General features: G+C 45.8%; 2 protein-coding genes across 8 annotated transcripts in view; both read right to left on the minus strand.

Annotated features, from left to right (window-relative positions):
* The window catches only part of LOC144768106 (tyrosine-protein phosphatase non-receptor type 6-like), an 848,841-nt gene that overhangs the window by 11,228 nt on the left and 814,684 nt on the right, over window positions 1-22,929 (minus strand). The window lies entirely within an intron of this gene.
* LOC144768104 (tyrosine-protein phosphatase non-receptor type 6-like) overlaps window positions 1-22,929 on the minus strand; it is a 269,710-nt gene that overhangs the window by 11,228 nt on the left and 235,553 nt on the right. For all 7 annotated transcript variants that reach the window (XM_078651506.1, XM_078651510.1, XM_078651509.1 and 4 more), the window contains 2 exons: window positions 22,436-22,567; window positions 11,672-11,826 (listed from right to left, as the gene is read on the minus strand). In XM_078651506.1, the coding sequence (XP_078507632.1) occupies window positions 11,672-11,826; window positions 22,436-22,567 (287 nt within the window). The remainder of the gene's footprint in view (window positions 1-11,671; window positions 11,827-22,435; window positions 22,568-22,929) is intronic.

Below are 22,929 nucleotides of genomic sequence, written 5' to 3' on the forward strand. Positions count from 1 at the left end.
CTTACGTGATAGAATAGTCGAGACCTAAAAAAGAATGGTGGGGATTAACAGAGAGGCAGAGAAGTAGGAGATGAGAGAAGGCTCAAACCAGAGTTACAAACCAGTTCCGTACTTGCCACTGTCAGCAGCTTTGGGTATCTGCAGTCGAGGCATCATGACAAAGGGACAAAATGGGATCTTCCTTATGCATGGGCATAGAAGGTCATCACAGTGGAACAGGATAGGTTAGTGGTGCAAAGAGTTGCCAAAGGACATAAGATGCTGGCCAGGAAGTTGACTAAAGTTACGTCTACCCCTTTACAAGAAGACTCAAGACTGGTATTTAATAACTCTATGGGGCCACCAGACAAGCTTCGAGCTGATAAACAAATCTGGGATTGGTGAAAGGTAAGAGAGGGGTCCCAGCTTCTCTCAATTGCTGCATCAGTGAGTCCTTTGATCAGAGGTGTGTTCTCACTGGGAGTAGGTGTTACAAGTCAAAGGAAAGAAGAGCTGGGCTCTATACACATGATAGTACATCAGGGGAAACAAGGAAACATTTTCTCATATCACTCACTAGTTTACCTTAAATCAAATTTAAAGTAAGACATTGTTTAGCTGTTAGTTACAACAGTGCGTTAAAGCCAAATGGAGGTTTAATTCCATTAACTCATTATTTTTTTTTGCAGCAAATACTTTTCTGACGCATGATGGTCTTTCCAGGAGAAATGATACTCCCGATACAGTTTTGGAGCCATATCCATTAGCGTATTGTCCCAGTTTGTATTTTTGCATTTGGGATGCATCATCCCAAATGGAAAAATCGCAAATAGAGAATTCGCTAAATTGCGATTGTTTGCATTTAAGGAATCTCAAATTGAGATTCCTTAAATGCAATGCATGAAAGTTACAAAAATAGCGAATTCGCTAATAAGGCACGCAAATTACCACGAAGTACAACTTCATGGTAATTTGCAAAAACTTTGAAAAATGCACTTTTGTGCATATTTCAAAGTTTCATATTGCGCACACACATGCCCTAGGGGCATGTGTGTGCGCAACATATGTGCACAGATCAAAATCAGGGGTGCAACAGGGTGTCCTTTGGACACCCCTGCACCCTTGAACTCGCAATCTCAATTTGCGAATCGCTAATTGCGATTCGCAAATTGAGATTGTCTTCCCATTCATTCCTATGGGCCTCTGGGCCCATAGGAATGAATGGGGAGGTATTCATTAATTGCGACTCGCAATTTGCGAGTCGCAATTAAGGAATTCTAAGGAATCGCTATTTTTGTAGTGATTGCTTGATGCATTCCATTTTGCTATTCCTTATTAGCGATTCCTTATTTTTCGCTAATAAGGAATCGCAAAATGGATGCTTGATGCATCTGGCCCATTGCCTCTAAAATACACTATTTGCTCCAATTTATGAACACATTTTCAAATATTGGCTAAACTGCTTTAGCATTTCACCAATGCACTCAATTATGCTTTTTAAAATGGAGAGTGGACAGAACTGAATTAATCCGGTGAGGTTTTGAAATGATCAATATGTTACAGTCAATTTTTGGGGAGGATATATACCCCAGTCCTATGGAGCCTATTCCACATTTTGGCTGCTTTGCTCACATTATTTTCCTAAGTTCACATATTGGATTTATTGTAGGAAAATTGAGCACAGAACATAGTGCATGTGTTTTTTCTTTAAATAATTGTCAGAACTAAAATATTGCTAACATAAATATTAAGACCTAGATTTCAGTAATATACCTCCACTGGATATATATTTTCTATTATTAACTTCAACGGGGCAAACGTTTTGTAAACTATATTTAGATAACAATATTTTTGTCAGGCTATGGGGCAAAAGTTTTGTAAACCATACTTAGGAAACAATATTTTTGTCAGGCTACATTTAGGCCATGATTGTCTAGTTCTAGACCTCTTTGAATTATCCCCCGCTCAAATCTCAAGTGAAATGTTGGACTTGCATGCTTTGAATTCGTGTATTGTGATAAACAGAAAAGCACTACAGAATACCAGTTTTCGGTCTAAGTTTCTTGGAAGATAACCCCTCAATAATGTACTCTATTAATAAGGTAGCTTGCTTTATTTATCAATTCATGACAGTATTTTTAAGCAGTGCTTAATTTGTAAAAAATAAATAAGTGCCAGGGCTACCGTAAGGAGGTCACTGCAGCTTGCACCACACATTGCCCTGGCATGCTGCTAATGATAGTCACAAAACAGGTACTAACCAACACACTGTGTCACTGTGTGACAATTCCGACTATTTCAGGCCTCCAAAGCTGTAAGAATGGCTTGGGAGGCAGGTGATAGTCATTTTTAATGTATATTGCATTAATAATTAACTGTTGTTATGGTCATCTCTAAATTAGCCAGAAAGCACCACTTTGTGGCAAACTGTCGCAAACTCCGGTGTTGACAATCAAGTCAAGTGCCGAGCACCGGAAACCTCAGGCTCAAATTAAGCACTGTTTTTAAGATTGTTTTATACGAGGGTAGGCATCACACTAAAGAGCTTGAAGACCACTTGGATAACTTGTTACACACTCCATGAACTTGAGAGCTGATAGGTATAAAGGGAAACCGGTGCTGGTGCTTGCAGGTGTCACTTACTTTTGGGGACCGGAACTTATCTTTAATCATCAGATTTTAGCACATAGCAAGTGAGAGAAAGACAGAAAATGGAGAAAGAACAAGGGAGATAAAGATGGAAAGCAGTGACAAAAGCAGAGAGTAGGGTTGAAAAGAACCTGCAGTAGTGAGATAAAACAACAAGAGTTGTAGGGTGGAGGAAGAAAGAGGCATGAGGTCGATTCAAGACTGGGCAGCCTTAGTATTACACAACTACAGCATTTGGCAACGCCAGCGGCAGAGTCCTAATAACATGTTTGGGACCCTATATTTACTATTTTACAAGTTAAGCACCGAAAACAATAAAAGACATAGCTGTCTTGCAGTAATCTTGTGGTTAGCTCCCAGAGGTCGGTGAAGGATTCAATTTTAACCAAACATCTGGTGAAAGCACTATTTCTCTCTATATACAGTAAGCAGTAGTACATACAAACAGAATGGCTGTCAACATAAGCAGTAGATGAACATATAGGGTGAGAGGCAGGAGACACTTTTTAGCCCTGTGTTTCATTAGACAAGAGCAGGCTTGAGTGGCTTATTGCCAGAAGAAAACTTACTGTGCAAGGAAATAAGAGTAAAGATCAAGACTTTAGGGTCATGAAAGGTAAATTATGTACAACTAAAAGACCTAATTTCTGTTAAATTCAGAGAAGAAATGCAAAGGTTGCGAGAAAAATACGTGGGTAGTTGAAGGAGAGACGTAGACAAGAGACTCTCACCCGTGAGGGACGAGAGAGCAGATGTTCAGAAGTTAATGGAAGAGTGGCACATTGGCAAGTTTGTGGGATAGGGAGACATAAAGGAATCTTGTACCAAATGTAGGATGTAAAGAGAAGGAAGATGCGGAAAAAAAGGCGACAGTGAAAGTATGGCATGACCTTTGAGAGAATGTCTGGGCAAGTGCAGGTCCAGAGAGCAGAAGATGACCTGGGGAAACAGCCTTTGCAAAGAAGGCAGAGACACGCATGCCGTTTCCCCCAAGCGGCACAAGGCTTGCCTTAACCACATATATGCCTTAACCACGCTTATACGTGGTTAAGGAACTACACGGTCTATATTCGTGGGCACAGGAAGAGGAAGGATCGGGAGAGGATGCGGACTGGTAAGTGGAACCAGATTTATCCAGTATTATGTGTGTCTTTCATAGATTCACATGCCTGAATCATTCCCCGTCGTCGGAATGGGAGTCCCCGGTATATAAATAACGTAATGTCCTATAGACATATAGAGAAATAGGCCTAGAGGCTTCACATTAGTAACATATCCATGTCCTTTTGTAAAAGGGACCAAACTCTAGAAAAGAGCAAATCAGCTGCCACCTTCCTCTAGAACCCTCCTGGAAGGAGCCTCAGTCCCTCAGATTTTCTACCGCACGTTGTGCTAAGGGAGTCTCCTCTGAGCTCTGCTCAGGTTTGTTTCTTAACAACTGGTTTCCAGTGTTTTGGGATATTTTTCTCCTGTTTCTTCAGTGACTACTTGAGAGTATGGCTGAAACACCAAAAAGGGTCTTTTTAGATCCTGTGGTTCTTGTGGAAAGAAAAGGCTACATATTGATGACCAGCATAAAGACTGCCTGTATTGCCTGTCTCCAGACCATTATGCTAAGGACTGCAAGGTATGTCGTACCTTTTCCACTAAAACCCTCAAGGACAGTGAAGGACGCCTCTTAATTTGGCTCCAGAGGATGAAGGACAGAGACCACCTTGATTCCTCTGAGGAGAGTGAAGGTTCTTCAGTCTCTTCAAAATTATCTCTGAAGAGACCAAGGGTGGCTTCTCCTAGCCCTACGGCTTCTCCTCAAAAGAAGACATCAAAAAAGGCTTCAGAGGTTCTGGCTAAGACAACTTCTGTGAAGGAAGTTCACATCTTCAAGAAGCCGGTTTCGACATCGTCGACGACATCTTCATCGTCGAAGAAAACTGTGTCTGCAGCTTCTTATGTTTCTACATCGACGACGACAGTTTCTACATCAACGGCATCGTCGTCATTATCATCGTCGACGACTACGACCCCATCGTCAACGGCAGGTAAAGCTTTGTCATCGACGATAGCCATCAAGAAAACACCGTCGACGCCGAAGACCCCGTCGACGCTGACCTTGCCATCGACAGCATCGGCGACAACCTCGACGACGATATCGTCGACGTCGACTCCATTGACGAAAGCATCGTCGACGAAGGGCTCGTCGACAAAGACATTGTCGACGAAGGAACCGTCGTCGAAGACATGACTCCACCGACTATGTCAACTGTCGACGCTCCACCGTCGACTATCATACCGTTGACGGGCTCGTCGACGATGATGGATTCTGGCCTACAAGCAACATGCATACGCCTTAAAATCACAAAAAGGGTGCTGACGCCGGCGATAACATCACCGAGCCGGGTCCAACCAATTCCTCCAGCATGTCTCCTCCAGGAGGAAGACTCAGACTAGAGTGACCTGTTCCAAATGGCAACAAGTCCTTCGGAGCTCAACGTGAAGTGTCAGAGTTCAGATGAGGAGGAAGATCAGGAGGAGGTATATTATCAGCCACCTACTCCTATGGTTTGTCTTCCAGCATCCTTAGTTACGGATTTGCGATACCTCATTCAGGATTATAAACAGATGTTTCCAGAGTCTCCGGCTCCTCCGCCTGCCACAGTAACTCCGTCTCCAAGACCACGGCCTCCACCCTTAAATATTCAACCAGAGAAAGTTGATGTACCACATCCTCCAACTTCTGATGAAGAAGGAGAAGAGGAAGACCAGCAAGAAGAGGGTGAGCTGCAGGATATTCAATCTGTGCATGATGACTGGGATGACTACGTCATTCCCTCACCCGCATCTCCAGTGCCCGCGCCCGCGGATTCACCACCACGCGACATTGGAGGGGTCCATAATGTGGTTGAGAGTGCTGCTCAACGTTTTAAGATCGCGATGGTCTCTCAAGAACAAGACTGCTTCTTGCATGACTTCAAAGAACCTCTCAAAAAAGCAGTTAGGTCAATACCTATGATCGATTATCTATGGACCCAGGGGGTTAAGATCATGCAAAACCCCGCCTCTGTATCTCCAGTGATTCCTCAGTTGGACAAGAAGTATAGAGCCCCTGATACTGCACCGGCCTGTTTGACGGGACACTTTCCAAACCGGATTCAGTGGTAACGCAGGCGGCCCAGAAAAACTCCAGGAATCCTTCAGCCCCTTTATCGGCTCCTTCTGATAAGGAAGGAAGAAGATTGGACAACATTGGGAAAAAGTTTTCCTCAATGTCTGTGATGACAGTGAAGGCTGCAAATGCCTTAGCGCTCTTGGGGCGCTATAATAGGCAATTATGGGCAGATATAGCCCCATATCTGTCAGAGTTACCAGATACATCCAAGGAGGAGGTGAAGAAGATTCTGCAAGAGGGTGAAACATCGGTGTCAGAAATTATAGACTGTGCGATGGATATCGCTACGACAGGGTTCTGCCAGTTGGCGGCTGCAGCAGTCTTGCGATGTCAGGGGTGGCTGAAAGCAACTTCGTTCCGCCCTGAGGTGCAAACGAAGATATTGGACATGCCTTATGATGGCCAGTTACTATTCGGCTCCAAAATTGAAGAAGCACTACAGAATATTAAAAAGGACACAGACACTGCCAGAGCTTTGGGTGCTCTCCAGTACAAGAACCAGTCCTTTCGTGAAAATAGAGGAAGAGGACAGTCTTCCTATAGAAGAAATTTCCAATACACGTCTTCATACTCGTCAGGCCAGAGTCGACCCCAATATCAACAGTGCCAACAACCGAATCAGCAATCTTCATATGGCAAGTCGTCCTTTCGGGGTAAAGGACAACGAAAAAACAACGGACGTAGACAATGACATGTTTATTCAGCCAGTCCAGTCTTCATTTCATTCAATAAAAATTGGAGGAAAGATTACCCACTTCTTGAAAAATTGGGAAAAGATTACCACGGACCGTTGGGTCCTTCAATTAGTGCAATTCGGCCATTCTATGGAATTCATGCAAATCCCTCTCCAAACTCCTCCCCGCCCAATGCATCACAAAAATCATCGGCTGCTTCTGCAAGAGATCTCTATTATGCTCCAGAAAGGAGCAATAGAGAAGGTACCTCCATCTCAAAGGGGAAAGGGATTTTATTCCCGCTTCTTTTTAATTCAGAAAAAAGAGAAGAAGTAGAGACCGATTTTGGACCTCAGGGCCCTCAACAAATTCCTGAAGAAGCAGTCGTTTTGCATGGTGATGATCCAGGAGGTCCTACAGCTACTGGAAGAGGAAGATTTTATGACGTCCCTAGAACTTCAGGACACTTACTTCCATATCCAGATTCACAGGAATCACAAAAAATTCTTAAGATTTGCAGTAGCAGGCAGACACTTTCAATTTCACGTCCTCCCCTTCGGGCTCAAGTCTGCACCTCGCATCTTCACGAAATGTCTTGCCCCAGTGGCGGCATACCTCAGGCAGCGCCATCACCAAGTCTTTCCGTATCTGGACGACTGGCTGATCAAGGCTCCATCCTTAGAAGATGTGTCCAGATCTTCCAACGCCTGTTTAAGGCTCTTCGATTGTTTGGGTCTCACGCTCAATCAAGAAAAATCAGTCCTGCAACCTTCTCAGTGCATCAATTTCCTAGGTGCAACCCTGGACACGCGTTCGAAGAAAGCTTTCCCATCCCAAGAGAGGAAGAACAAGCTTATGGCACTAGCTGTTCTAGTGGCATCAAAGAAGGCCTTGACGGTCCGCCTTTTCAAGTCCCTTCTGGGGATGATGTTATTGTGTATCCTCCTGATTCCTCACTGTCATCTTCGGATGCGACCTCTACATGAGGCACTCTCAAAGCAGTCGGTACAATGCACAGGGTCATTCGACGACCTCATAAAAGTGAATCCCAGATAGTCCAAGCCCTGCAATGGTGGATGTCATCTCAAAACCTTTCTCAAGGCTTGACATTCCTACTTCCAGCTGCTCCTCATATTATCACAACAGATGCCTCCTTGGACGGTTGGAGAGCTTTTCTGCAAGAACTGCGGATAAGCGGGAAGTGGTCTTCCTAGGGGAGAGGACTTCATATCAATCTCCTCGAACTGCGGACAGTCTTCCTGGCCATTCAGGCTTTTCTTCCAAGAATCAAGGATTCCCTTGTGCTCGTCCGGACAGACAACACCACGACGATGCACTACCTCAACAAGCAGGGAGGGACGCGCTCACTAACACTCTCTCGCGAGTCGCGGAGAATCTGGAACTGGCTAATCACAAACAAGATATCTCTTCGGGCGGAGTACGCCCCAGGCATGGACAATGTACTCGCCGACTCATTGAGCAGACAGAAGACATCTCACGAGTGGGAACTGGATCAGGAGATCCTCAACCAAATCTTCTCGCGATGGGGCACTCCACAGATCGACCTATTCGCCACAAGATCCAACGCCAAATGCCCACACTTTGCAAGATGGCATCCCCAGTCAGGGTCCCTAGGTATTGCATTTTCGATCGCATGGTGCAACGTCTTTGCGTACGCCTTTCCGCCATTCCCGATGCTTCCCAGAGTCCTCAAGAAACTGAAAGCGGAGCCTTGTACTCTCATTTTATTAGCCCCGACTTGGCCACGGCAACATTGGTTCACGGAACTCCACCGCCTATCTCTGGAGCCACCGACCCGCCTGAAACAGTGTCCATCTCTGCTCACGATGAGCAACAAACAAGTCCAACATCCGAATCTGGCATCTCTCATGTTAGCCACCTGGCTCCTGAGTTCAGAGAGCTTCAGAATTTGAATATTCCACCTGATTGTAGAGCCATCCTAGCTCGAGCACAAGCAGATAGCACCAATAAAACATACTCATTGAAATGGAAGAGGTTTTACGTCTGGTGTAAAAATCGAGGAATACACCCTTTCTCTTCATCTCCGAAACAAGTTTTACCTTATCTTCTCCACTTGGCAACATCAGGCCTTGCTCACTCCTCCATCAGGGTCCACTTGGCTGCAATATCCCGTTACAAGAGATCTTCAGCGGGTCCTTCTCTCTGGTCCACAGACTGATCAAACAATTTTTAAAAGGATTATACAGGACTTTCCCTCCAGTGAAAATGTTGCCTCCTACCTGGCACCTTAATACAGTCCTTAATCAGCTCATGAAGCATCCCTTTGAGCCAGTGCACAGGGCTGACCTGAAATATCTATCTTGGAAGACTTGCGCTCACATCCGCGAGGCGGGTGAGTGAGCTGCAAGCTTTCTCGGTTCAAGATCCTTTTCTGCAATTTAAACAAGACAGAGTGATTTTGCGGACAAATCCGAAGTTTATTCCAAAAGTCCCATCGGATTTCCATCTAAATGAGCCTGTGGTTTTGCTTTCCTTCTTTCCAAATCCCAGTACTGCAGCGGAAAGGTCGTTGCATTCATTGGATCTCAAGCGGTGCTTAACATTTTATATCGACAAGACAAAGGCTTTCAGAAAGTCAAATCAGCTATTTGTGGCTTACAGCACGCCCAGGAAAGGTCTTCCGCTCACTAAACAGAGCATTTCCCGCTGGATCTCTGCAGCTATTTCTTTTTGTCATGAACAAGCAGGACATCCCCTACACCCTAAAGTACAAGCTCATTCTACTAGGGCGATGTCCACATCCATGGCACTTTTTGCAGGTGTGCCTGTCATTGACATTTGCAGAGCGGCAACATGGAAGTCGCCACATACCTTCACTAGGCATTACTGCCTGGACACAGAGCTTATGAAGGATGCTGCGGTGGGACAAGCAGTGCTTCTTCATCTGTTTCACTAGAGGTGAGCCTTCTTTCATCCCTCCATCCTTTTCATGTACGCACATTTCTCTTTGTGTAATTCGATGGTGTTTATTGTTTGCAATTATATGCTCCTGTTAGTCGCTTGATATGTTTTTATCTAATGACTTGCATATACTGCACCATCCGAAATGTGCTTTGTGCATTGCTGGCTACTCTGATTCAGGCATGTGAATCTATGAAAGACACCCATAATACTGGATAAGAAATGCGTTACTTACCTGTAACTGCAGTTATCCAGTATTGGTGTCTCTCATAGATTCACATGCAACCCTCCCGCCTCCCCTGGCTTTGTGCGTACGAAAATCTGAGGGACTGAGGCTCCTTCCAGGGTTCTAGAAGGAGGTGGCAGCTGATTGGCTCTTTTCTAGAGTTTGGTCCCTTTTATAAAAGGACATGGATATGTTACTAATGTGAGGCCTATTGGCCTATTTCTCTATATGTATATAGGACATTACTTTATTTGTATACCGGGGACTCCCATTCCGACGACGGGGAATGATTCAGGCATGTGAATCTATGAAAGAGACCAATACTGGATAACTGCAGTTACAGGTAAGTCACGCATTTCTTTTAGGGGATGGGGAAGTAGTTTTAGTGGTGGGGATGTTTTAGGGGTCAAGGGGGGTGGAGTTCATTATAGGGCAGGGGGGCAGTTTTTAGGGCTCAGGGCAGGGGGGTCTGGGTAGTTTTAGATTTTAAGGGGGGGGGTAGTTTTTAGGGCTCAGGAGAGATTAGGTTGTTTTTAGGGTAGTGGCCAGGGTTTTGGGTCTATGGGGAGTCGGTGGTTTTAGAGTGGGGGTAGTTTTTTAAGGCTCAGGGGGATAGGGTTGTTTATAGAGCAGGGGCATGGTTTTAGGATTCAGGGCAGAGAGGTTGGGGCGTGATCTTTACCACACATACCTTTACTAATCATGCCTTTACCACGATCAGGCTGCGTTGTAGAGGCATGTGTGGTTTAACCATAAATGCCTCCGTCATACAAACAATGACCAGGCAACGGCAGATCAAGCCAGGAAGGAATGACCAGGCGAGGGTAAGTTGAGAGAGGAGAGGATGAGCAGAAGATGGCTGCTCCCAAAAATGGTCAAAAAAGGGCAGTTTCAGTGAGCCGCGGATGACCAGATGAGGTAATTTCTAAAGAATGGAGAATGACCAGACTAAAAGCCATTTAAAAGAGGAGAGGTTCAGAAAAGGACCATGCCGGGTGGGTCCAAACAGAAGAAAGAACATGGAAGCATATGTGTGTGGCCTACAGCCCACAATGTAGAACTCACAGAAATACCATAAGATTTTGTAGGAATGTACGTAAAGTGCCTGGGGAACATTAGGGAAGAAAATAAATAGCATGTCCCCAAAAACAGCAGCAAGGAACTGTTACAGAGGGAGACAGGCAGGAATGTTTGGCTAACTTGAGCTTATAGACTTAGGCCCACGGAGAGAAGTATCCAATAGTTCAGGTAAATGACTAGGGGTGAGGGGAATATTTCATTCCACCTGCAGAATTGGCATAATTTGGCAACTCTACATTACTCTAAATGCCAAATTCTGGCAATCGTCGTTTGACAGAATTTTGTGTATGCAAGGCTCCAGAAATGCGAGCAAGATTTGGCAGTTGCGGTCAGAGGGATGCTTCTCAAGTAGATTAGCGGCCGCTCGACTAGACTTTCTACTCAAGTGGCAGCAAAATCAACGCGAATGGCCGCGCACTCCCACACACTGCATGGTGCCATTGTATTGATTTTTCAGCGCTGCTCGTGCTACTGCCACTAAATTGCAGTGCGAACAGCAAGCTATGCATATTTTCTGCCCATTGGCACATGTCCATGGAATTTTTATGTAACTCTGCGAGTTCCGCCCACCCCTAGTAATGGCTTGCTCTACTGTCACTGTGACATGACATGGTATAGTTGTGATGTTGTTGATGGGAGGATAATTTTTGGCAAATGAAAACACTAGTCTTTGTCTAATCCTTGGTTGTGAATCTCTCCTTTGCACACTTACAAAGAATGTTTGATTGCCAGGCTGTGGCCACAAAGTACTCTGGTGGGTTAGACAGTGTATTAAACAGAGCAGACGAACTGGTAGAAGGAACAACAGTAAAGGCAAAGCGAGTGAGAGAACTGGTTAAAAAGAAGTACTGTAGACAGACTCTGTTCATAAGGGGATGGAGGGGCCAATTGTGGGAAGAAGAATCACAGATACATGTGGGATTGCCTCACCACTGATCCACAGCTGATTAATACCTGCAGTGCACAATAATGGGGCCAGCGTTGGGCTCTTGCTCCTGCACTCGGTTGATCTCATCCAGGAAGCTGAGCACTCCACCAGGCTCTCCCGGCACGCCATGGTCCGGCCAGCTGAGAAACTGGTAGTGCCAAATGTCCCGGACTTCATTTTCCTGAAAAAAATACACGAGCTTTTAGCTACACCACTAGGTTTGTCTTAACTCCTTCGATGCTCATGACGAGCTCAGCTCATCGTGAGCCACGGTGCTCATGACGGACTGCGCTCGTCATGACCGTTGGAACGCTCATACGCTGGGCTAATTCCCCTGCTGTGCGAGCATTCTAAAGTAACCGGTGTGGTCATGACGAGCTGAGCTCGGCATGAGCACACGACCCTCGTGCTGCATGACGAGCTGAGCTCGTCATGAGCAACGGGGCGCTGTGTGCACCCCCCCCCCCCCTCCAGCACAGCGGGGGAATGTGCCCCGCAGAGAAGGGGTTAATACCTCAATGTACATACTCTCTGTCACTCATCTTTGCACTCATGCAACCATTCATCCACTTGCTGACTCAGGGCCTGATTTAGATCTTGGCGGATGGGTTACACCATCACAACAGTGATGGACATCCAGTCATCTGAAATATAAATCCCATTATATCCTATGGGATTTATATATTGGGGCAGGATATCTGTAACCGTTGTGACGGAGTAACCCGTCTGCCGAGATCTAAATCAGGCTCTCGGTCTTGCATTAATCTCCACACACAAAAACTCATACACACAATCTCAACAAGCATATTAAAGAAAAAGTAAAAAGAATAAAAATGGAGAAAAAAAATTATACAGCATAAATATGGTAGAGATGTTCTTGCAATTAACAAAAAGTATAACAAAATGAACATAGCAGACAACGGCAACCTTTGAATGACATTGTGTATAATGATTAATTGGTGTATCAATATATGATGGCTAAAAAATTTAAAAAGAGAAGGAAAGAAAAAAAGGGGACCTATACAAGCAGAAAATACAATACTAAAGGCCTAGCATTGAAGCACACTCAATTTCAAGCCGACGCGCATATGTGATGAGGCAAAAAAAGTCACTCAGATGGCAACCGTGCCAAAGGCTGAAGTGGGCTGACCTACTGCTCCATGCTCTATGCTGTCATTAGCGGAATCAGAATGTGAATGAAACTCAAGCAGACCAATGGCTGAAGAGGGAAGACACAGAGTCCCTCTATGTATTTATATCTATGCATATATTTTAATTATCTTTTTATTACATATCCTGGCATACAGGTATACCCGTCAGGCCTGATCTAAAAGTTCTTTTAATACAAGTACTGCTAAATGCTTCACAAAAAATTACAAATATTATACAACTATAATTGGCAAAACAATACATACCCCCTCCTAACAAGTGTAACACAGATTCTCAAATGCAAAACTGCTATCCCCAGGGCTTGCCAGGGGGGGTGTAACAAACAGAAACATTTGCCTACTATACTAATGTATCAGATTCCATGTAAAAAAAATCCAGTGTACAGTTTTTAATCCAGTGTAATAACAATCCAGCCTTAAAGGTGTACTGTCTTTAGCATCTGTTTTCACTATACAAAGGACAGCCCAACTGGTCTGTAGCCTTAATCAATCACTTGCCACCAACAACAAGCATAATCTTTGCCACCAGACATACGATGAACATGATGAACAAGAGTATAGGGCGGGCAGATGCTCCTAGGAGTGTCATATAATTACAATTATGTACAAAATGACAGATGGCGAAACATTATGCAACCCCTCCTAAGCAGGCCTTGAAAGGAATCTCACAGTGCAGATCTTCTGCTGTGATTGCTTGTCAGAGGGGGCAACCAGGAACAAAACCCATATGGTAATCTTGAGGATTACCTGTAATAAAATACATGCGTGCAGGCTTTACCACGGTTAATCACAACCCACCTTAAACAGACTATTGACTTGATTTTCACAATAAATAAGCCAGGCCTACTGACTGTTTTCACAATGAGCCAATTATTATTATTATTGCAACACAGGGGACAACAGAAGAGAGACTGCTTAGGACTCGAGGCGCAGCGAGTAGGTAAGTGTTTCTTTAAATTTATTTTGGAACCCCCTCACCACCACCCCCCGTAATAACCACCAGCCTCCCCACTCTCGTTCCCTGCCAGCCGCTACTGCGAAGCCCTCTCGAGTAGAACCTGTTAAAGCACCTGTTCTGCTGGCCACATGAGGTCGTCAGCAGCCGCCATGTCAAGCCAGACCTAAAAATACGCTAAAATCAATCGATTCTCTTTATCTTGATCACCATGTCAGTGCCTCGCTTAAATACCATATGTGGCGCAGGCTGACTAATCTGAAGGAGGGGATGTTACGTAAAACAGGTCCAGATGTTACAACAGAAAACTGCTTACAAAGTAGCAAATGTTGGTCCAGTGAATAAAACAAACATCTGCAATCTTTCAAAGATATTTAACATAATTCATAACCCTTTGGGCCACCATACATTGATGTGTGAATGTTAGACTTAAGAGCTTGGTTGGGGAAAAAATAAGCTTGCCTGGTAAGTTTGTTTCTAAACAAACATCTGTAATGCTTGGGAACTTTTTGGGTACAGAAAAGGCAGTTTACGTTGCAGGCTGGTGGTAGCTTTGATTTTCTTGTGAACACCTAGGCCGAACTTGCTGTGTGCTGACATCGAAGCGAGACCCGAGTCGCCTGCCTTTGTTTCTGTCAGCTTTTACCCCAGACTACAGTCATGTGAGATCAGCCCCATGGAGTATTATTCTTTCACCTAATGATATTGACTAGTTGAGTGTAGCCTGCAGCTCCCACCACCGGAACTACTTTAGAACTAGAGCTCCTTTTGTCCATTCCTGCTGGTTTCCTCTGTTGCGTCTCGCTCTAATGCGTGCATGCTGCATGAATTGGCAAATGAATCACAGGCCTATTGGCTTTGCCAAATCCGGTGTAACCAGTAAAACAGCCCAAAGCACTATTAAGCTTTAGTATATATTACCCAACAATTTCTTATAGACCTCTTGTGAAATCCTTTACAGGTAGACAGGTCTTTCAGCCCATTTAGGTTTGGGTTTGTTTTTAAATGTCAATCCCACACAAAGGTCCAGAAAGTTTCCACAGCCCAACTTACAAAAAGCTGGTTATTTTCAACTGCACTGTAGCAAAACTCTGCCTCCAAAGCACTTTAGCCGCAAACTCTACCGTAATCTCCTATGGTATGGTACAACTTTTATACCATATGTACTCGCATCAATAGTTATGTTCTGGGTGACTGAGTAAACATTGCTAAATCAGTTTCCTGCGTTTGTTTCATCTTAAAACTACAAATCTCTTCAAAACTTCCCCATCACTCCTATAACTACCTAAATATTACTACTATATTGTCCAACCATCTCATAATAACAGCCCCATCTTCAGACAAAAAAAATCGCAATCTGTTAATTAAATTCTGCCATACTAGGGGTGTGGCCGGCAGCCGAAGGAAATGGCCGCCGACTAGAGAAGCTCCGGGCTCCGCAGGCTTCCTCTACCATCCGTGCACTTATCTGTAGACGAACCCTTTCACAAAATGGCAGGACAGTGTTGGAATGTGATGGGCTTTGATTAAGCTGTCCACGATTCCGAAGGTCCGAGAATGAATGAAGTTATGTCGTGAGAAGTGACCGAGGCCTACACGACACGCCGAGACCAGGGCCTCGAGTGATCCTTGGGCCCGGAAAGCTGGAAGCGAGCATCTCCCCCCGCTAAGCGCAGCCAAGGTGGTGATAGAGGCGGCAACTATATATGCAGCCCGCCGACGCGACAGGCAGAATAGCTCGCACCTGGTGAAGTTCCGGCCTGATCTGAGAAGGCACCTGGAGCCATGACTGAGACGCTGTGCACCGATCTCAGACAGCGAGGACGTGGCCCGGTTGCAATGCACCGCCAAAGGTATTTCACTGCGCAGGCTTGCGTGGTGGTGAAAGACAGACCCTGACAGCCGGCAATACCATAGACTGCCCAGCTGCGAGTGGGAAAGGCAGCGCGACTCCTGTCGAGGGCAGAGACCCGACGCCAGGCATACTGCAGCTCGTTATCGGCGAGGAGTGGACCCAGTCAGAGCACAGCCTTAATTTTAAATGGGAAACAGGCTAGACTACTAATTGGAACAAGTACAGTGGTTTCCCATACCCCGTGAAGCCAGTATTCACCACTACTAGGCAAGAGTAAATAGTCAACACAAACGTACTCGTGGAGGGTGATATCCACACAATCCCCGAGCAGCGGAGGAGGGGTGCAAGCTTGCCCACAATAGAAGCCAATTAATTACAGCAACCTGGTGATGCAGCCCTTATAAGGAACATATTGACATACAGAGTGGACAGTGGTATAACCTGGGTGTAGGAAACCCGAAAAGCCATGTGTGACTGCTCCTCACACTGGCAGGCAGCAGTGAGTACTACCACCGGCAGATCCACCATCACATTAATTCACTGCACACCGGGGGAAAAATGGGAGGGCGAGGATAGCGCGTCACACACCAAACTAAACTGGACAAATACGCCCGCAATAAATCCAATCAGGACCCAATGGATCACACCACAACTCCTGAAGAAGAACGCAATGCAACAGAGGGGAAGGAAGTCATGCTACAAGATATAATGACTACGCTAAATAAACTGCACACATCCTTAGAGTCCAGAATAGACACTGTCACTACAAAACTTACACTAATCCGTGCAGATTTAAATAAACTGAGCATGAGGGTGGCGGGCGTAGAACAAACAACAACGTCTCTCTGTGCTGACACTACCGCTCTCAATGGGCAAATGAAACACCTAGAAACGGAAAACAAAGTTATGGCTGCAAAACTGGACGATTATGAAGGCTGTTCTCGGTGCAATAACGTTTGAATTGTGGGTGTACCAGAAGGAACAGGAGGGCCTATTCGTAGAGGACCTTATCAAGAACTACTTGCAACCTCTTGGTCTCTCCAATTACTGTTCAGTGGAAAGAGCGCACCGTGTCCTAGGAGGTAGACCTAAGCCAGGTGCGCCCCCCAGGCCCATACTGGCCCGGATTTTTGATTTCGGAGATCGGGACCTCATTCTTTAGACAGCCAGAGTGGCCCCACCGGTACGATACGAACAAAGCACAATCTCCTTCTTCCCTGACTACACAGCCTCAGTAGCAAAACAAAGGCAAAGCTTATTTGCTATAAAGAAATAGCTGCGGAATTGTGAACTCAAATACTCAATGATGTTCCCTGCGAAGTTAAGAGTGGAGGCAGACGGGAAAGTACGGTTCTTTACAACACCGGAGGAGGCACAAGAATGGCTGGAGGGCTGGCGTCAAGTCGCGAACCATGGACGACTAGGGACGGCAAGCCTCAGGTAAGGCACACTCAGAACTGTGAGGGACACTGCACATGAAGGCCCCGACAAAGAGTACTGTACAGATGGAGGCCTACCTCTATTCAGAGGCGAACTGCCTCGGGCACAGCCCGTCGAGATGCAGGACTTACATATGGAACAATACTGAGACGGTCTAACCATTAAACAAAAGGCCTGGAAAACAACGACCAACGGCCAGATGATTGTTGACATCTGATGCTACCCCAGAAACACCTAAAGACACATGCGGGATAGCCGTTATAGGTGAACAATGTAGAGCTGTGGTGTTTTTGACTATACTTCTAGATTGAGGGACAGTTACAAAGATACTATATAACGTAAGAGGATGTCCGGGGAGGGTACTGACGAAGTTTCCCCCCCCTACGAAGATACTGGGAAATGGGTATTTAGACACTCTGCAATGTTGGGGAGGCAGTAGTTCTTAAACCGTCATGCAGGGAGGGGGTTGGGACAAATGTTTAAATTTAACAGTTCTAGTTTAATCTTTCTTTATTCATTGATACGGTTCATGGTACGACTTACGGATACTGAAACGAGACCTATGTCTCGCCACCAGAATCAGGACTCCAATATAGACCAGTCTAATGCCGCACACAGCTACATACCCTAACCAGGCCGCATCCGCACCCACACATTTTCAGCATTTACCACTGATCTCATGGAACGTGAATGGTCTCAGAGATAAATTAAAGAGGGGATTGGTATTACAATATCTTAGGCGTAAGGTGCCTGCGGTAGCTCTGCTACAGACGACCCACCTAGTTGGGACAACTTGTAAAGCCCTCGACAGATGGGGCTTTAAACTGGTAGTCCATTTCAAAGTCACATCAGGATCGCGAGGGATGGAGATCTTAATTAAGAAACAATGCCAACTTATCATCACACATATGCAAACAGAGGAACAGGGTTGGTTTGCGGTCATCACATACCAATGGGAGGGACGCACAATCAACATTGTGATAGTATATATCCCCCCAGCACTTCACTCGCTTGCATTCCCAGCACTTAGTGGGTTTTTACTCCGACTTCCAGAGGGAGAACTAATAATAGGGGGCGACTTTAACGCGACCCTTGATGACACTTTAGACCGAACACCACCCAGGCAACAACATCGAATGCATTCTAATTTGGTGGACTTCCTAGAAACGATAGGCTTAGTCGACATTTGACGTTCACCATTCCCACAAACGCAACAGTATACTTATCACTCCGGCGCACACAACAGCCTCTGGCACCAGCGGACTGTGTGGGGAGATTTGTAGAAATTACATATTTGCCATGGGGCATATTGGATCACTCCCCCCATATCTGTTAAGTATACGCAGAACCCATTCGACACAATGTCGTATATTCCCGATATACCCAGGCTACCTCAAAAACCCCAAGATATGCAAGGGACTGACCGCTGCCACAAAACACTATTTAAGGAAAAACGAACCCTCGCTCTGCTCGCAGATCAGTTTGTGGTAGGCATACAAGACTGTTCTTCGTAGACAGGCCATCTCCTTGATCACAGATCACAAAAGAGAAAAAGCAAGAACAGCGTTTATGCTTGAGCAGGAGATAAGCACATTAGAATCACTCCAGTTTCAAGACCCTTCAGACATAAACACACACCTTCAACTAAAAAAACTAGAATATAAGGAATACCTATGGGAGGAGGCAAAACCCTGATTGACTGCCACAATACATACCATATATGACGTAGGGGATAAAGCCGGCAGGCTCCTGGCCTGGCTTGATAAGTAGGAACGAGCAGACCAATGGGTCGAAGAACTACAACTTGCCACTGGAGAAATTGTAACAGACCCCCAAACAATAGCTGACACACTAGCGCTTCACTGTGCAAGGGTATACACCCCAGTGACCACAGTACAGCAGGAAGAAGCGGAGGCATTCCTCTGAGGCATCCAGCTCCCCACACTCACAGAGGAAGAGACGCTATTACTAGAAACTGAACTCTCAACTGAAAAATTAAAAATAGCAATAGGAAACATAGTCAGGAAAAGCCCTAGGACCTAATGGTATCCCCATAGAGCTAAATAAAAGAAGTGCAACCGCAGTCACCCCACACCTATTAAACATGTATAATGCCTGCCTCGAAACTGGAGTTTCTGGAAAACTACTGCCAATCACTCCAGATCAAATGGCGTGGGATAACATCTCAATATAACCTGGGGCGTGATAAAACTGGCCTACATGCGTCATCCAGGATGCAGGCTCATCTGAGGATAGGTCAAAGAAGTGAGCAGCAAAGCGGACATAAAAAGGTAGAAGATCTCCTTCATGTCCACTAGAGGATGTCCAAGCTACTTTTCCCCATCAGCTTGCACTAAATGTGACTGTGGGGCACAGTACTCAGATATTAACTCAAGTACTGCCCACAAACCTCCACATGACACCTGTGAGAAGTTGGCCTGGTATATGATGTTCACTATTCTAGTGAGCACCTTGCACCAGTCCAAACAACCCTTATGGTGATGGTTGTAAAGTCAACCTTATAGACCAGCTATCCTAGTGGTAGCATGGACAAAAGCAGTCTTAGGCTAAACTCAAGAGGGCATGTGAAGCCAGATGTTTTACCATATGCAAACCTTTTAATACCAAATGAAAGGACACCACACAGGTTATATATTCAAAATATATGTATTTAAATAAATCCCCTTAACTCTTTATGAGCACAGGAGCACATGCGTATAACAAATAACGTATTATAACATACAAAAGTTGCACAAATATGGATAGGCCCTGGTGGCCCCTAAAACCATATACTAAAATAGTGGTATAAGAACCACGTCACGAACAATGGTAAGGCCTAGGGCCTTGGGAATCACTGGGGCTACACTGGACTAACAGCAGTTAGGGAACAGGAGGCCCACAGGATGCGGGTGCAGTGTCTAAATGCACACGCGTGCACCCATAGAAGTCAATGGGTGCGTAAAGTTAGAAAGTTGCAGATTTGGAAGTCTTCCGACTGGACTAGAACTTAACCACTAAAAACTAGGACACTAGGGGTGTAAACCTCTACAGGAGCACCACAGTACTCGCGTTACCTCACCCACGGGAAGCGGGTGCATAGGTGTCAAAGTGCGTCGGGTTTCTTCGTGGAGTTCTATGGAGCCTTGGAGAAAAGATGCTGCAGGCGACCAGGAGAGAAGAGTCCGGTTGGATCCAAGGGTGGATTGAAGATGTAGAGTACCTGAAAGCAGAGGGGACAGAGTCTGGGTCACTAGCCAGTGACCAGGAAGGAACCAGGAAGGAACCAGGCGATGTCGGGTTGCGATCAGGTGATGTCATGAAGCTTGTCTCTGCTGCCACGTGAACCAGGAGGTGTCGTCGACAACCAGGTGGTGGACACGGACTGTCCCACAAAGGCTCTCGCTGTCGGCGGTGTCGGTTCTCGGTTCGGAGTCAACATGCCTTGGCAAATGCAACCCACGCAGGAATCGAAGATGGCTTCTGGATCAGACCAGCAAGGTCTGATGGGCTGCTCCTTTTCAGGGGAGCAAGGGCCAGTCTGGAGCAACCAGACCAGCATTGAAAATTCGAAGGTTCGTCATCACAGAGGCCACTAGCCAACGGGCAAGTGACCAGACAGACGCGTCGAGCAGGAAAATGCAAAAGGGCCCCACGCAGCACTCGGTGAGTACGGAGAGGTGATCTTCGGTGCAAAAGCTGCTCGGGGCTGGGGCTTCTCAATCGCCAATGCAAAGCTTCGAGGGTGCCTCAGGATCTGCACAGAAAGCACTTCGCTGGCTTTCCAAGATGGCCGGTCCCACGTCTCACGTCGCCTCCACGGGTCTCAACTTTGCGGTGGCTGTGGATCGGGCTGTTGGATGTCTGGAAGTCCGGTTCTTGTCGGGCTCTGCCGTTCGAGCTCCGGCAGGAGCAACGATAAAGAAAACCGTTGAGCGCTTGATGGTGCCTGCTTGCACAGGGTGGTCACTCCTTGACCACAAGGGAGATTCTTCAGTCTTCTACGTCGAGTAGGATGTCGAAGGGTCCAGAGTTACGTTTCAAAGTTTCAGTCAGGATTATCTAAAGTCTATGGACACAGCTCCTACCTTTATTCCAAATCAAGGGGCTGGATTACCTGCTAGGTCCCTCCTATGGGTGGGACCCAGGAAGGGGGTGGTTACACCCCTTTCCCTTTGTCCAGTTTCGCACCAGAGCTGGGGCTGGAGTGCCCCAGCACCGGTTTGAACTGGGCTATGCATAGGACACCTTGTGTGCCCCAGGCAGTGTCTGGTTTCATTCAGCCCTCCCTGCCCCAATCCACTATCTCCTGTCTGGGGTGGTGCTAGCACCTCCCTGTGACAGGAAACCTATTGTCCAGGCCTCCCCTGCCGGAGTTTCGGTCAACAGCAGGAGGCCAGACTTGTGTCTGTGGCAGCAGCATCCATTTTGTGATGCTGAGGCTCTGGTTAACTTTAACCAGGATTAAGGTTAGTAACATGTCTTCTCCCTCTAGAAGGGTGGAATGCCACCCCCGTCGCCAGAACTGGCGAGGGGGTAGTATTCCAAAGCATATGACACCTTACACGACATGTTTTGATAAAGCCAAACCAAAGATAGCATCTAACCGCGAGGATTATAATGCACTTAAGAGTATATTGTATGGCAATATCCCAGAACAGCTATAAGGACATGGTTCCGAAAGTTGCAGACAGGCTCAGCTCATGCTAGAGCACCATCTCACATAAAACCAAGCACTCTGCCTTCAGGATTGTTAAGGCCTGCCATAGGAGTGACTTATAGGTGTTTATGTGTCCAGATATAAGGTTAGACATAGGTATACTATATCTAAGCAAGGGGTGATTACACGACCTTGCCCCAGCTGAGTGATCAGCCAGTTGTGTCATTTTGGATGGCCAGCCAGGGGTGGCAAAAGATATGCTGCAGCCCCTGGTAGGCCTTGGATGCACCTATGCCCTGGGTACCTATAGTACTGTACAGGGGCTCATAAGGTGACCCAATCCCAATTGGTGATGTACCTAAAGTACATGGTTGTGAATTTAGAGAGAGAACAGCAGGTCTGTGGGTCTGATTAGCAGGCCCACAGCAACATTAAGTCGAAAACCAGTGAAGCAAAAAGTAAAAAAAGGGGGTGACCATAGGATAGCAGACCCTACTCTCCTACAACACCCCAAACTGAAAACAATATTGGAGATGTGGCTTATGTGCAGAATTGTCCTCTGGAACTTTAACAACTAAGATGAGGTCTCCAGAAGAGGACACTATACCCCAGATTATATCTGCAGATCAAAACACAGGATTGTAGATGGTTCTTTCAGCGATTCATACAAGAGACAGGGTGTACTTTCTTTTGTGAGGCAGGAAGCACACTTACGTCATATAGCAGTGACAGCCGAAGAAGTCGGGTCTTGCAGTCGATGGTTGTGTGTTCTTTCACGTTCTCTACAAGATATGGTCCAAACTCTTTAGTAGTGTCCAGGTCTGGCCAGTAAGGGACACACTTGTTCTGAGAAAAAGAAAAGAGGTAGTCATTAGGAGAAAGTTGGAGGGCTAACAATTAAGTAAGAGAGAGTGAGAGTGTGTGTGTGAGAAGAAAGAGAGGGACAGACAAGAGTGAGGAAGTAAGCGATCAGAAGAGGCATAAATAAAGAGAAGTGTGAAATAAAGAAAAAAAGAAAGTGGGAAAGAGATAAATAGATAAATAAGACAAAAGTGGAGAAAGAAGGAATGAAAGAAAATAATTAAAACGTTTTAAAAAGGACAAATGAAAGTAGAAAAAAAGAGGAAGGTACAACTACAAAAACAGCTGGGTGACCCTTCCATAAAGTGGCCTGCTGCCATGAATGTGGGCAGAAAGAATGTAATTCT

This window comes from Lissotriton helveticus, chromosome 7, assembly GCF_964261635.1.
Source record: "Lissotriton helveticus chromosome 7, aLisHel1.1, whole genome shotgun sequence".
NCBI classification, from domain to species: Eukaryota; Metazoa; Chordata; class Amphibia; order Caudata; family Salamandridae; genus Lissotriton; species Lissotriton helveticus.